This window comes from Topomyia yanbarensis, chromosome 3, assembly GCF_030247195.1.
Source record: "Topomyia yanbarensis strain Yona2022 chromosome 3, ASM3024719v1, whole genome shotgun sequence".
NCBI lineage: Eukaryota > Metazoa > Arthropoda > Insecta > Diptera > Culicidae > Topomyia > Topomyia yanbarensis.
Genome location: NC_080672.1, coordinates 25,275,855 through 25,291,049, shown reverse-complemented (window position 1 = coordinate 25,291,049; position 15,195 = coordinate 25,275,855). Strand labels below are relative to the sequence as shown.

The 15,195-nt window shown below is 37.6% G+C and overlaps 1 protein-coding gene across 2 annotated transcripts; it reads right to left on the bottom strand.

Annotated features, from left to right (window-relative positions):
- Window positions 1–7,566: 7,566 nt before the first annotated feature.
- Window positions 7,567–10,047, bottom strand: LOC131691670 (leucine-rich repeat-containing protein 47-like). Of its 2 annotated transcripts, none has more exons than XM_058978245.1 (4): window positions 9,918–10,047; window positions 9,354–9,861; window positions 8,718–8,853; window positions 7,567–8,663 (listed from the first exon to the last, which is right to left on the bottom strand). In XM_058978245.1, the coding sequence occupies exons 2-4, from the start codon at window positions 9,834–9,836 to the stop codon at window positions 7,681–7,683; spliced, it is 1,602 nt and encodes a 533-aa protein (XP_058834228.1). In that variant the 5' UTR covers window positions 9,837–9,861; window positions 9,918–10,047; the 3' UTR covers window positions 7,567–7,680. The 2 variants fall into 2 exon arrangements, with proteins under 2 accessions (XP_058834228.1, XP_058834229.1); XM_058978246.1 differs by having other exon boundaries at window positions 9,926–10,026.
- Between the last annotated feature and the right edge of the window lie 5,148 nt (window positions 10,048–15,195).

Genomic DNA, 15,195 nt, shown 5'->3' with positions numbered 1-15,195 from the left:
AAGCCGCCCCTAAATACGGCTTTCCCTTCCCCCACTAACATGTGACATGTAATATAAAAAAAATGAATTATCGGCCTCGTTAAGCTACAGCATTTGGGCCTAAATAAACGTATTTTAAGATACAGCAAGAGAAGAGCGGTGGCCTATCTAAGCCTTGTTATTTATACACAAATGTCAAACAAAATTTTCTACACATTTCTAGATCAACAAAATCGTCCACAAAAGCTAAAACAAACAAAATTTACAAAAAAAAGGTGTATGATCATAAGGGATCATTCATAAATGACGTAGCATCCTTTGAGTGATTTTAACACCCCCCTCCCCCATCGTAGCATTCCCAGTCAAAAAGGGCAAGTTGCTGGCTAGCGGGGGGCTATTTGCCAACTCGGATGCCCTAATTGCCCTTCAAATTGCTGGCAATTAGGGGGCTATTTCAAATGCAACATTTGGGCGGTTTGCCGCCGACATTTTTTAGCCGCTCTACCCGCCCTTTAATCGCCCCTAAATCGCTCAGGGAACGCGCCATTTAATCGCCCTTAATTGCCTAATATGAAAATTATAAATAATACTTATTTTCGGATTCATTATCTACTCACATAAAGTTATCACTACACTAGGTAATCACCACCAAACTATAGGAAGAATCAATGGTGAAATTGGCATTGCACACCAAAACTTACCACAATCTGACTTTTATTAAGAGTTTAGATCAGAGATCTTGTTCCACTATATTTACATACGATTCCACAATTTCCCACATTCGTTGGCTAAATGAAGTGCACTAGACAAACAAAATACAAACGAGAACACGCCAATTGTTAAAAAAAACTATTTTAAGCTTAAGCCAAACATGAACCGCCATGTTTGAAAAAAAAAAAAAATTGTCTAAGTGTTGAAATTGCCTTTAAATCGCATTCGCAAATTGCATTTGTTCCTAGGGGCAATTAGCATAGGCGAGTTGAGTTAAACGTCAAACTGTTTAAATCGCCTGACCATGTTCGTCCGCATTTTTTTTGACAGGGTTTCGTCACAAACCCCTAAATACCCCCTGGTAATTACGTAGCTTGACGGTAAACCTTCCCCCCTTGACCCCGTAAAAATTTAAAAAGATAAAAAAAAACGATGTTAGATGAAACGGGTAAAGCTACGTAGAATGACATGACCCCCTAACCCCCTGTCGTCACACATCATCACAAAATACAAAACTCCCCCATATAATGCTACGTCATTTATGGATGATCCCTCCCTGTCAAAAAAAATGCGGACGAACATGGTCAGGCGATTTAAACAGTTTGACGTTTAACTCAACTCGCCTGTGCTAATTGCCCCTAGGAACAAATGCAATTTGCGAATACGATTTAAAGGTAATTTCAACACTTTGTATTTTGTTTGTCTAGTTCACTTCATTTAGCCAACGAATGTGGGAAATTGTGGAATCGTGTGTGAATATAGTGGAACAAGACCTCTGACCTAAACTCTTAATAAAAGTCAGATTGTGGTAAGTTTTGGTGTGCAATGCCAATTTCACCATTGATTCTTTCTATAGTTTGATGGTGATTACCTAGTGCAGTGATAACTTTATGTCAGTAGATAATGAATCCGAAAATAAGTATTATTTTTCATATTAATTTTCATATTAGGGAATTAAGGGCGATTAAACGGCGCGTTCCCTGGGCGATTTAAGGGCGGGTAGAGCGGCTAAAAAATGACGGCGGCGAATCGCCTAAATGTTGCATTTGCAATAGCCCCCCAATTGCCAGCAATTTGCAGGCAAATTGAAGGGCAATTAGAGCATCCGAGTTGGCAAATAGCCTCCCGTTAGCCAGCAACTTGCCCTTTTTGACTGGGTAGTCAGGCGATTTAAAAAGTTTGACGTTTGACTCAACTCGCCTGTGCTAATTGCCCCTAGGAACAAACGCAATTTGCGAATGTGATTTAAAGGCAATTTCAATACTTAGACAAATTTTCTGGCGGCTGAAATGGACTTGGTTGTTTTTTCGTTTTCCAAACATGCACGCAGAGAAATAAGGCATATTCGAATGAAATATTTTGCGACTTTGATTCTAAGTCAAAGATTTTGTTGAAACAGAAATAAAATTACTCTATTTCAAATATCAAACATTGTTGGTACAAAAATATTGGCATTAGTGACAAAATAATCTGCATTTTGATTCAAAAACCCCGCAAAAAGCAGGGAATATTCGAATCAAATATATTGAAACTTTGATTCAAATTCAAGTATTTAGTTGAACCAAAAAAACATTGGTTAATTGTACAATAGCATTTTTTAAAACAAAAATATTGCTGTTAGATTTTGAAATATTGCTTGAAAATGGAAAGACTGTGTTTGGTTCGTTCTTTGTTGTATCACAAAAATAAAAAATGGACGTATCGGAGGTCGAGAATAAAGAATTGGAGTTCAAGGCGCAAGGTTTAGGCTATTTGGGCGATATAAAAATGTAAATAAAATTTGATTAGTGCAATGCGGTCGTGAGTAGTTTCTTAGGTGAGAAAAATTTTTATTAATGGGGTAATATCTAAGAACCTAATATTATTGTTATTATTCCAGAAAATTAATAAACCGTAGAAATTTATCGAACGAGAGGAAGTATAGGAGCTAAAACAGCATTTTTAGCGGAAAGGTTGGAAAAGTTGTCGTTTACGAGTTGTAATTATGCAAATTGGAATCTGGGATTGGGATTCGGTGCAAAATACGAGCATCTCAGGGTAGAGGAAAAATCAAAATATTAATATTAATTACACCTTTTTTGAAAACAAAATAAAAGTTTTTTGATTCAAATTGATTTTTTCATTGTTTTAAAAAGAAAAGCATATTTCAACTAACAAATAACATACTTTGTTTCAAAAAAGATATGATAGATTCAAACAAAATTATTATTGAATCTACACAAAATCCTATGGGTACTTGATAGTAGAATCAACAACTACTTTTTCGGAATCTAATAACAAATATTTTTGAATCTAAAAAATTTGCAATTAGGCGCTGATTCGAAAATATATAATTTTGATTTCTAAGCGAATTATTTTGGAATTTAATATACATTTTTCTGCGTGTGGCGGTTCATATTTGGCTTATTTAATCTTAAAATCGTTTTTTGTGTGTTCTCACTTGTATTTTGTTTGTCTAGCGCACTTCATTTAGCCAAAGAATGTAGAAAATTGTGGAATCGTGTGTAAGTATAGTAGAACAAGATCTCTGACCTAAAGTCTTAATAAAAGTCAGATTGTGATAAGTTTTGGTGTGCAATACCAATTTCACCTTTGATTCTTCCTATAAGTTGGTGGTGATTACCTAGTATACTGGTAAGTATATGTGAATAGCTAATGAATCCGAAAATAGGTATTATTTTTAATTTTCATATTAGGCAATTAAGGGCGATTAAATGGCGCGTTCCGTGGGCGATTTAAGGACGAGTTGGGCGGCAAAAAAATGACGGCGGCGAATCGCCCAAATGTTGCATTTGAAATAGCCCCCTAATTGCCAGCAATTTACTGGCAAATTGAAGGGCAATTAGCGCATCCGAGTTGACAAATAGCCCCCCGTTAGCCAGCAACTTGCCCTTTTTGACTGTTACGTAAACAATACACACTACGGAATGTATACCCAAAAAGTGGTATATTTCTTACCAATGCTAAATTGTTACCCTAACGGGTTACACATACCAATCAAAGAGAATAGGAAAAGAGACGAATAGTGTGAAGCCAAAAATACCTTATTGAGCAGACCAATCGTGCAATGTAAATAAACATTACTCATGCCTGAGTTGGAGGCGATAAGTATTGTAAATCTATCAAAAAAAAATTGAATTTTCGTCAGAATTTAGTGCAATCGTGATTGTAAGGTGCATTCTAGAGTCTATGTATGAGTAAAAACAAGTTTTAGAATTATTTCATCTCTTTGTTTCGAAATGCACATCGTTTGATATACAAATTCAACGATCGACAAAAGGTTTGTTTTCAAAATATAGCAGGAGTCATTTATGTCGTTTTCGCTTGAGGCAGAAACTAACTCAGTTTCGGACCCAACTGCTGTCAAACCGTTTGAAGCCAGTTTCGAACCTAGGTTATGCGCCACTGAACTGAAAACCGGGTTGGGTTCTAACCTGAAAAATATTTCGGGTTCGCTCATACCACCACTGTTTGGCGAGAACCCAACTCAGTTCCATTAAAAACGTTCGTTTGAAGCAACTAACCTGGGTTAGTTTCCAGGTTCTCAATCGAAAACGACATTAAAGTGCTGCCTTTGGAAACGGTTGCCAAATTCTAGTGTTGAAATCATCGTAAAGGGAGTTTTGCCGTTTTGACTGATTTTCACTCTGCGTCTCTTTCACTATTCTCTTTGGCTCAGACCAAAGAGAATAGGGAAAGAGACGAATAGTGTGAAGCCAAAAATACCTTATTGAGCAGACCAATCGTGCAATGTAAATAAACATTACTCACGCCTGAGTTGGAGGAGATAAGTATTGTACATCTATCAAAAAAGAAATTTCAATTTTCGTCAGAATTTGGTTTAATCGTGATTGTGAGGTGTATTCTAGAGTATGTGTATGAGTAAAAACAAGCTCTAGAATTATTTCATCTCTTTGTTTCGAAATGCGCATCGTTTGATAAACAAATCCAACGATCGACAAAAGGTTTGTTTTCAAAATATAATAGGAGTCATTTAAAGTGCTGCCTGTGGAAGCGGTTGCCAAAATTTTAGTGTTGAAATCATCATAAAGGTAGTGTTGCCGTTTTGACTGATTTTCACTCTTCGTCTCTTTCCCTATTCTCTTTGATACCAATTTGTTTTCCTAATTTCCCAGTGTTTTTGCACTATGAGTTTATTGGCTTCTATGGCGATCATTATGTGATCCTACAGACTAGGTTCGTCCGAAACGTGGCAACTCTTTATCTTTTCCGTTATTTGAGCGTTGTATAACGTGAGGTCTAGTACTACGCTTTTAACTGCGTTGATAAGTGTAGGTTCAACTCCCTTGTCACATATATTGACATTATTTGACGCAGAGATGCCAGATTTGCAGACAAGTCTGCAAATTCGCAGACTTTTAATTTAAGCTGCAGATTTTTTCGATGGCGCAGATATTTGCAGATTTTTCCGTTTGGTTGCAGATATTTGCAGATTTTTTAATTTGGTTGTAGATATTTGCAGATTTTTGAATATAAAGGCTTTTGGTTACACTAGCTTTCCTGACATTTTTTATTCTTCCCAGACTTAAAATTATTATACTCACTTCTGGTATTTATATCCGTGCTACCCCATATTGTGTTATTGCATTGGCATGATAAAGGGCTTGTTTATGCTTCTGCAGTAATTTATGAGGGCATCGATTTCAGAAGGTGGTGCTGTACCAGCATCACCAGGGAAGTAGGCAGATGCGATCACAATCTCCTGCTTTCCTCTAGTCGTCGATGCTTCCACTGGTGTTGCAACGAGGTCTCGCTGAATGAATCCTGTAATTGGAAAGAATTTTATTTCTCTGTTCATCAAAACTTCCCAGGGCTTGATCGCAGCTGTGACATCCTGCAGCCACTTGGCTGTATCTTTGTCTACACAGGCAATTTCGAAATATCCGTGTTTGTATGTGCACTTCCTAAATTTGGCTCTCGTATTGCTTGAGCTCTGCCCCATGATCAACGCGCATCGAGTAGCATTTAGCTGTTCATGGCTGGATACTCAACCGGAATGATGGTCATTGAGTACGACTTGGTTATTTCGTTAAAGGTTGTGCGCTGCTCAGTTTTTAGTGTCGTTCTAGGATCCTGCCCCTTGATCTTTTTCGGTTGCGGTTCCTTGCCACACCCACTATTGTGCGGTGACTCCGTGTCCGTCTAACGCTGTCGCTTAGATGGTGCCTACTCGTTTGGGATTTATGCCAACTCTAGCGCTTCAGTGGGTTTGTGGCCGTTTCTCAGCAGCCACCCAAAGCGTTTCCTCGCCGCTCCGCTTAGGTGACGAGTACTTCCTGTTTCTCTTGTTTTATTCTCGGAGCCTTTCGACTCACAAGTTGCTCTGCCGGACTGGTCTGTGTCCTCCTTGATCACTGTCCGATCCTCGTCTCTATCTGGGGAGTTCAGGGGCCCTATTCTCACAGTCACTTCACGTAGTGACTAGAACAAAAATTTTCTTCTAATCACTAAGTAACGTGACTGTGAGAATAGGGCCCCAGAATGGACGAAGTGCAGGACACAACATCCTCCAACGAGCCACTATTCAGCAGCTCTCCAATTTTTGCTTTCCGCGCAATCCTTCTCTTCCATCTCCACCGCCATAATCTTCCACAAACTTATGTTTACAGTGTTTTTAGTTTTTTACATTTTAACGAAATTCAATTAGCTAGAGATTACTGGGTAGGGAAAGTTATGAAAATTAGTCGGTTGTCACGGTAAAGATGGATACGTCTATCGATGCCAGGACACATGTTAGTGAACTCGGGTGATTCGTAGTTATATTGCCTAAGCTCGACCCTCATTAACAGAAGACAAAGATTAAGCCCGTACGATATTAAGCCTGTTCTAATGACCCAGCCACTTCTAGTTTTCCGATCTGTTTACTTCACGTCCTTGCTCCCACTGGAGTACTATGGATTCTAATTCTCATAACTTTCCCTACCCAGTAATCTCTAACTAATTGAATGTCGTTAAAATGTAAAGAAAATGTGACTAACATAGTTGAAATAAAAAAGGAAAAAAAGTGTGTTTAGTGTTTTCCGTTTCGTTCCCACAAATAGCTAAGGAAAGGAAGTCACCCGTCAGAACCCCGCTTGACAGAAGAAGGGCAAAAATACTGTGGGCTGGTGCCCCACAGGCTCCGTGTGTGACTTGATATTTATTATCATTTCGAATCCTAGTTCTAGTTTTACGTGGGGCTGGAGTCCGAAGTGTTAATGCCCCCTCCCCCGTCAATCATTCCTCGGCACGGATCGCGTCACCATTGGATTGGGGCGTAAATTTTACGGTACGGGTTCTGAGGCCCGCCCGTTGGCACCCTCGCATTCCACTGCTACAGCAGAAGGCTGAGATAGCACGTAGCCGACGCCGATCTAACGATCAAGGGTCCTATTCTCACAGTCACGTCACCTAGTGACTAGAAGAAAAGAAATATTATCCTATGTAATAGTTTTTGGTGTGGGTTGGGGCTGGGCCTGTGGCCTTCGACTGGCATAGTCCGTTCTAAGTGGTTAGGATGTTTTCATGTCTGGTTGGTACATGTGTGTTCCTACTCTACAGATACCAATTATTAACGCGGTCGCCAACGGTTTCGAAAGTAGGGTTACCTCCGTTTAATATACATAGGATGCAAAAATTGCTTGGACGGCCCGATTGATTACTGATGAACAGCAATGAGAACATTTTTTAAACATTTTTTTTGTCAAAAATTTTAATATTTGGTACGCCTCCTGTTGATCAAGAGGCAATCTGTTTCCAATTACAAGAGATTCGGGAGAAGCAAAAAGGGGGCAACCACGAAACATAAGCTGATTGGTGGTCGAAGTGACAAAGTTGTACGAATGAGGGATTTGGTTATACACTATGACAGTTAAATCCTTCCGCTATGGCATTTGATGCACCTTTATTCTCACAGGGCGATATCAAACTGGATTGAATCCATTTTTCATTAAAGAATTCACATTCGAATGATGAACTTACAAGTTAACCTCACTTGAACTCGATGTCGATTTTCTCCTCCTCTGGATACGCGAGGTCACCCTTGCCGGGGAACACCGAATGAAACGTTCCATCGTCACAGTGCAGCCGAACTTGCTCCACTATCATCTCAATCGACCGGTCGTACGTTACAACAGTGGTTCCCTTTCCCTTAACTTTCTTCTTTCCTTCGGTGCGACTTCGTGTAACCTGGACATCCATCAGAAGCATCTTTTTCAGCAGCTCAACCATTACCTTGTGGCAACATTCCAAGCTGACAGAACTGGTCACCTCCAGCAACATGTCTTTGGTTTCGGGCGAAATCTTCGTTTCATCGCAGTTCGTTAGCGGAGGAAGACTGATTACTTTTTCTTCGTCGGCGAAGAAAACGAAAACCTTTCCCTCCAGTAGATTGATGAACTTGTGAACTCCGGAATAGGTGCTTCGCTTTTTCTCCTTCCGAATTATTTCGGCTTGCTGTTTCAGGTCATCATAATACTTTGCGGCAGTTACTTTAGCTTTCGCCCCTAGCGGTGTGATCTGAATCTGCTCCGATAAATCAGCTTGGCACCGAACATCGCCCTTTACTTTGGCCAGATCGTGCGTGGCGATTGTTGCTAGCTCGCGCTTGCCACATTCGTTGTCATGTAGTTCGTTTTGCAGCTGAAGGAACTTCTTCATGCTACTGATTGTGTAGTTTCGGACAATACAATTGAGCACGTAGGGACGAATTGATTTTGCCTCTTGGCTGATGAATACTTTGCGCGCCTCGTTAGCCGGAATGATAATGGTAACTTTTTGACGGTGTTCGACTGGCACTGGCAGTTCCAACTCGTTGTTGGCCGAATCACGATTGTCGGCGACACTAGATTCGTTGTGCTCCGCTATGATGTGACCATTCTTTTCAACGTAATCCAGTACCTGTTTGCTACGGCACTGGTCCACAAGCTTTTTGAGACGTTTGTCCTTCAATGGATTATCCTTGAGATTGATTTCTGGAAACAAAATGAAATTAGCAACTCTTTTTCAATGGCATACCCCAATCTTACCTTTTAATTTTGGACATTTCACCAGGAGCTGTGGAACTAATTCAATCTTGTTCTCTGCGACATTCAAGTTTTTAAGTCCGGCTTGTTTTGTCAAACTAGCTGGAATTTCTTTGATTCGGTTTTTCTCCAAGTTCAGCTAAAATTTAAAAAAAAAATCAATCATTTCGTGTAAATTTCTCCTAAAATAAAGTGACCAGACGTTCCGAATTAGGCGGTAGTCCCATGTTTTGAGGTCTTGTCGCGCATGTCAAAACGTCCCGCATTTACCAAATCGCTGATTTTTATTCTAAAATGCCCATATTGTTGATTCATATTGTTGAAAACACTCACAAAAGTTTTAAGCCGTGCTGTCTAACCTCCGAACGAGAGAAATATGCAAATTGAGCCAATTTGTTCTGATTACCATGGTGCCCTGTTTGACTTCTAATGTGAGCCAGATCATGAATCCTTACGAAAAGTTTCTCAGTCTTAGACAAGTTGTGCAATATTTGGAAAACCTACATTGTTAATAAGTCCCGCATTCATTATGAAAACATCTGATCACTTTACCGTAAAAGATTCTTTTCCCTGATAAGCTTATTCCCGTTATTCAACCAGCCTTTCATTTGATCATTTAATTACAAAATACTGTCTTACCTCAGATAGATAATGTACATCCTTGCCACAATAAAGCATCGGGAATTCCTCAAGTTGATTAGCCGCCAAATTACAGACGTTCAGGTATTCAAACTGACTTAAATCAACCCGGGTCAGCTTGTTGCCGGAAAAGTTGACCGTGGTCAGTAGCTTCAACTGACCCAGTTCCACCGGCAAAGATTCAATCTGATTCCCGGACAAATCCAACACCTTCAGCGACGAAAGTTGTCCAAGCTCCGCTGGAATCGTGCTAATTTTGTTTCGGAATAAGAGCAGGGATTGCAGATTTTTCAGCTCCCCTATCTTGGGAGATATCTCCCCGAGAGGCGTATCGTTAATGTCCAGTAAGTTGAGAGTCGTCAGCTGGTAGATAGTTTCATCCAAACGGCCATCGTCGGCTTCAAAGCGATCTCGGACGACGGCACCCGAAAGCTTCAATTCACGTCGGTTTTCATCCTTAGCGGTCTGAATTTCAGGCCACATGATTTTGTAGGTTGAGAGTTGAGGACTATAGAACAAAGCGTAGTAATTATTAGTATTGATTGCGAAATCGTAACTACTCACGGAAAAACCTGATAGTATCAACTAATATGATGCGATGACCACACTATACAACATATAAATAAATAATGTGCTCAGCGCAAAAAGAAAGGATGTCTGATGCCAGTGTTTGTACTAAAAGCAGGAAATAAAGGGACATATTCATTGATTTATAAATCGAGTAGATACAGAACACTAGATTAGGATTGTCGCTGGCATCAGTGGTTGGAACATCATTGTTTTGATTCCGGGATATACCCACAGACTAACAGACATAACACTCAAAAACAAAGCTTCGCCCGCTTTAACGGTCATTTTAAATATATTTGTAGTTGGGACTGTGGCCACATTTGAAATTATGGCGCCACTGACATATCAACAAGCATATGGGGGATAGACCACTAGTGAAAAATTGTTCCCAAACCTGAGGGGTAACCCACCAGTAAATGAGTGATTGGGACTGTGAATAAAAGGTGGAGCTAGTGTTCTGGGAAAATTGTCGGATCGATGTTTTTTGAGGGAATTCCCTCATAGTGTTATGTCTGTTAGTCTGTGATATACCTGTCAAATGGGCCAAATAAAAAAAAGCAAAAAAAAATAATCCTCTATCGTCGATTCTATGCGACTAATATTTTTTGTTTCTTTTAGCCAGTAAAACAATGGCCATTCTTGGTAGATGTATTTTCACTAATTAGATTGCACAAATTGTTTAAATCTGTACTGAATTTTAATGAATTTTCATTTCCTTATGCGGTATATACAAACTCTTCTATTTCATAACAATAACAGTCGAAAATGTACACCGAGAAAATTCGTTATATTGAATATATTGATTTCACACATATTTTTTTGCAACTTGCAGTAGCACATAAAAATTATCTGTCACGCATAGATATCATGTGAAAGCTAATGAAATTATAACAGATATGCCACATAGAAATTTGTTTCATAGCAGATATATTTTGGTGTTTACCAAATTTTCCTCCTTAGGGTGAAATATAGCATCACGTATTTTTTCTGTTTGACTCTCGTTTATTCTGCTGAAAATTTTATGCATTGGACGTTTTCGATCTTGAATGTATAAAACTCACAGCAGAATAAACGAGACTGAATTGAAGAAAGGCAAACTCTGCATTTTACTAATTCGAAGTTCAACTAAACGGTTTGTGGTTACAAGCAGGCCATAAAGCAGGCCATAGAACACTAGATAAGGATTGTCGCTGGTGTTCCCATTGTTTTCGCCTCGGAACATGTTTTTTTTGCTTTCGGTATATATCTGCCAAGTTATCGAAAGTCTCTCTAGTAAAAGTCTTTGGTCCGCACTTTTGGTACACGCAGAAAAATATGGCCTGCTTGTAACCACAAACCGTTTAGTTGAACTTCGAATTAGTAAAATGCAGAGTTTGCCTTTCTTCAATTGGGTCATTAAATGAGAAAAAAAAGTCGTTTTTTATTACTTACATCGATAAAGCTGATTTTCGTGATTGCAACAATATTTTTTTCCAACTCAGGAAACGTGAAAATAATATTAAAATTTAAAATAAAGAAATATGTTGACAGTCTGGATTTGACACTATAGGAAGGGTTTGACATATCGAATTTCACGACAAATGATGCCCTGTCAGAAAAAAATAAGTCAAGTTTTCTCGGTTTTTCCACAGGGTTATTTTTATTTGACATAAACACCATACATTGCATATAGTTTTTTTTTCATTTTGGGTGTTGTCCTGATAGGCCAGATGTAAACAACCGCTGTTTTCCTATGTATGGTTGCCAAGTTTACATTAGATTTATTTTAAAAAACAAAAAAATCGTTTTTACGTATTACAACGAATTTTTTTTTGAAATCATGTTATATTATGTATATTGGACCTAAAATTTATCGAATGGAACGGAAAACTATATATAGCTTAATGACCCAATTCAGTCTCATTTATTCTGCTGTGAGTTTTATACATTCAAAATCGAAAACGTCCAATGCATAAAATTTTCTGCAGAATAAACGAGAGTCAAACAGAAAAAATACGTGATGCTATATTTCACCCTAAGGAGGAAAATTTGGTAAACACCAAAATATATCTGCTATGAAACAAATTTCTATGTGGCATATCTGTTATAATTTCATTAGCTTTCACATGATATCTATGCGTGACAGATAATTTTTATGTGCTACTGCAAGTTGCAAAAAAATATGCGTGAAATCAATATATTCAATATAACGAATTTTCTCGGTGTACATTTTCGACTGTTATTGTTATGAAATAGAAGAGTTTGTATATACCGCATAAGGAAATGAAAATTCATTAAAATTCAGTACAGATTTAAACAATTTGTGCAATCTAATTAGTGAAAATACATCTACCAAGAATGGCCATTGTTTTGCTGGCTAAAAGAAACAAAAAATATTAGTCGCATAGAATCGACGATAGAGGATTATTTTTTTGCTTTTTTTTATTTGGCCCATTTGACAGGTATATCCCGGAATCAAAACAATGATGTTCCAACCACTGATGCCAGCGACAATCCTAATCTAGTGTTCTGTATCTACTACTTTATGCGATAGCTCTAGTTCACCCACAAGAGGTTTCAAGTTTCTATAGGAATATATATGGAAACTCGGAAATAAAAACTTAAAATCCAATAAAAATTCCATAGTAACTCTGCATACCATACCTGCGGTGACGTAGCTTATTTTTTAACGAAGCTTTATAAAAGATCGCATATTGATTGGAGGTTCCCCTAAAAAGTTATTTAACGTTGAAGACCAAACAAGTTTTTGGAAATTTCCTATTCTAAGCATGTGCGAGAAAGAGAGGCATTACATAACTTTATATGAGAATATCTTTTTACTGCAATATCGGATCAATTTGCAGTCTTCGGCAATGTTGATCCTTACACCTTAGGGCATGTTCAGGAGCGTTTTATTTTGTATAGGAGTTTCAAAGTAGAACTGGAACTGAAACATTCACATCCCCAGCAGTGCGTTTTTGTTTTATAATTTCGAACAGTTTTGTTTTAAAATTTAAAACTGTTATACGACGCCGTTATATTTGTTGCTGATTTTAAAACACGTTTAACTGTGTTTGAAATACATGCAAAGTTTTCAGCACAGACGCTTAGACCCGATAGACTGAGGAAAATGAATTTGAATGCAGTAACGCTGAAGGCATGGCGAGATATGAATTTTAAACCGAATAGAACATCCGCTGAAACTGCTGGGGACAGCGAGTTCTAGTTTTAAAATTTTCAGTTTTATTTTATAGAACTGTCAAAATTATGAATCTAGAACTAAAACACTCCTGAACATGCTCTTAAGCTATATATCTGCAGATTTTAGGATGCACAAGACGATGTTGGCATTTTTTACTGAATTCTTGTGAGTGAACTAGAATTTTCAGAAAAAGCTCATATTTGACAAATGGTATGTGAAGCCAATTACCGTTTGATTTAACAATGTTCCGAAAAAAAAGTCTAAATTGTTGCCAGTCTATTGAGTAATCCAGAAAACTTTTTCCGGACAGAAATTAACTAGTAAATTTACAATAATAAATTACTTTTCTGGTTTACAATAAAAGCGATTTCCGTGAAAACTAGTACTAAACAAAATTGAAACCTTTTTTTTTATTTCTTTACTGTCGTTCCAAGCATTTCTGTCCCGTGTCACTTTTTATCGATTTTGACTTTTCACTGCCAAACGTTATAAAATCAAATATATTTTCATGTAAACATTTCAAATTGTAGGGTTTGTTCTGAAAATTTGAAAAAAATCGTCATTTTGTCCCATCGTGAAAGTTCCACGCATATCTGACCCGTGAAATATTATCAACGAAACATATGTTCAATGAGCCTATAAACTAGCCAGTTTTCGTTCTGCTGATAAATTTAATTACAAATTACAAATAAACATTTTTTTCCATAAAATAAAGACACAAGCAAAGAAAAATCAGGTTCTACATTGCTAATGCTAATACAATGATCCTGTTTGCACTGATTTTGTTTACACACACAGAAAAAAATGTTGGTTCTCACTCTTAGCAAAAAAAACGCATACTCTTAGTTTGACAATAAAACTTTTATTTTGACTACTATCTAGGGGCAGATCACTTGTGATGCATTTTTAAAAATCAGCGAAATTAAATGCATTTCTTTCCATTAAAATAGAAATTCATAATGTATTTTGTGTTGCGTGTAATGTATTTTGCGCTGCGTGTATGACGTCAAAACCCTTCAAAAAACTTTCCCTACATTCAGCAAAACGTCGAAAAAAGTGGATCAGCGTAGGACGTTTGTTAAACAAACTTTTCTATGAGGGAGTGCAAAGTTGATGCAAAAATGGAAATTAAATAATTTTTTTTAATTTGATGCAAATTTGTTTTACATTCTTAGAGTTATCTGCCCCTAGCTACTATTCTTCATTAGCTTAGCTTGATTATTATTCTTGATTAACTTAAAAGTTTTTCTTTCAACCTAATAGTACACTCAAAAAAATGTAAACGTGCCTATTATTTTAACACAAAGATTTTTGAAATTAATGGAGGCAGATAGACACTATTTACTGGCGCAATAAACATACTGTCAAAATTCACTTCGAAGGGAAATTCCGGATAAATAAACAAAAAACAACTGATAGCACTATTCACCTGCCAAAAGCGACATCTAACGGCAAACGCACAGAAACTAGTCTGTCAAGTTTTTGCGAGTAAATGTCATTATTCCGCACGGAAGAAGGAACAATATTTCGCGACCTCATTTCGCACGAGGTGCGTACTAAACTTAACTCTAGAATACTCTATATTGCTCACTGTTTTACCCGCAAACTTCCTACGCTGATTCACTTGGTTCGACGTTTTGTTGAATATAGAACTAGTTTTTGCAGGGGTTTGACGATCTGCCCCTAGATCACGTCTCGACAAACATATGATTACGGGGGTCGAGACCATAAGGCTGAAAATCATAAGGCCGATTCTAAAAGGCTTGAAAAATCAAAAGGCGAAATTTCAAAAGGAAAACTTTTCGCAAGGCCGAATTTCATAAGGCAAACTTTATGGAAGGCTAGATTTCAAACGACAAACTTTTCATAAGGCTAACTTTTAAGAATCCGAAATTTCAAAACGCAAACCGACGAATTCGTTATGAAATTTCTTCCACATCGATCGGATTCAAAACTTGAGCGTTAAGTTGGTAACAAGAGAAATTGCGGTACGGTAATTTTAGCAATTGACAAATAGTAAAAATAAACAAATTTTAGTTTTTAATAACAATTTTCCCGTTTGATATAGTGATAAACAAGATTCAGGTTTGA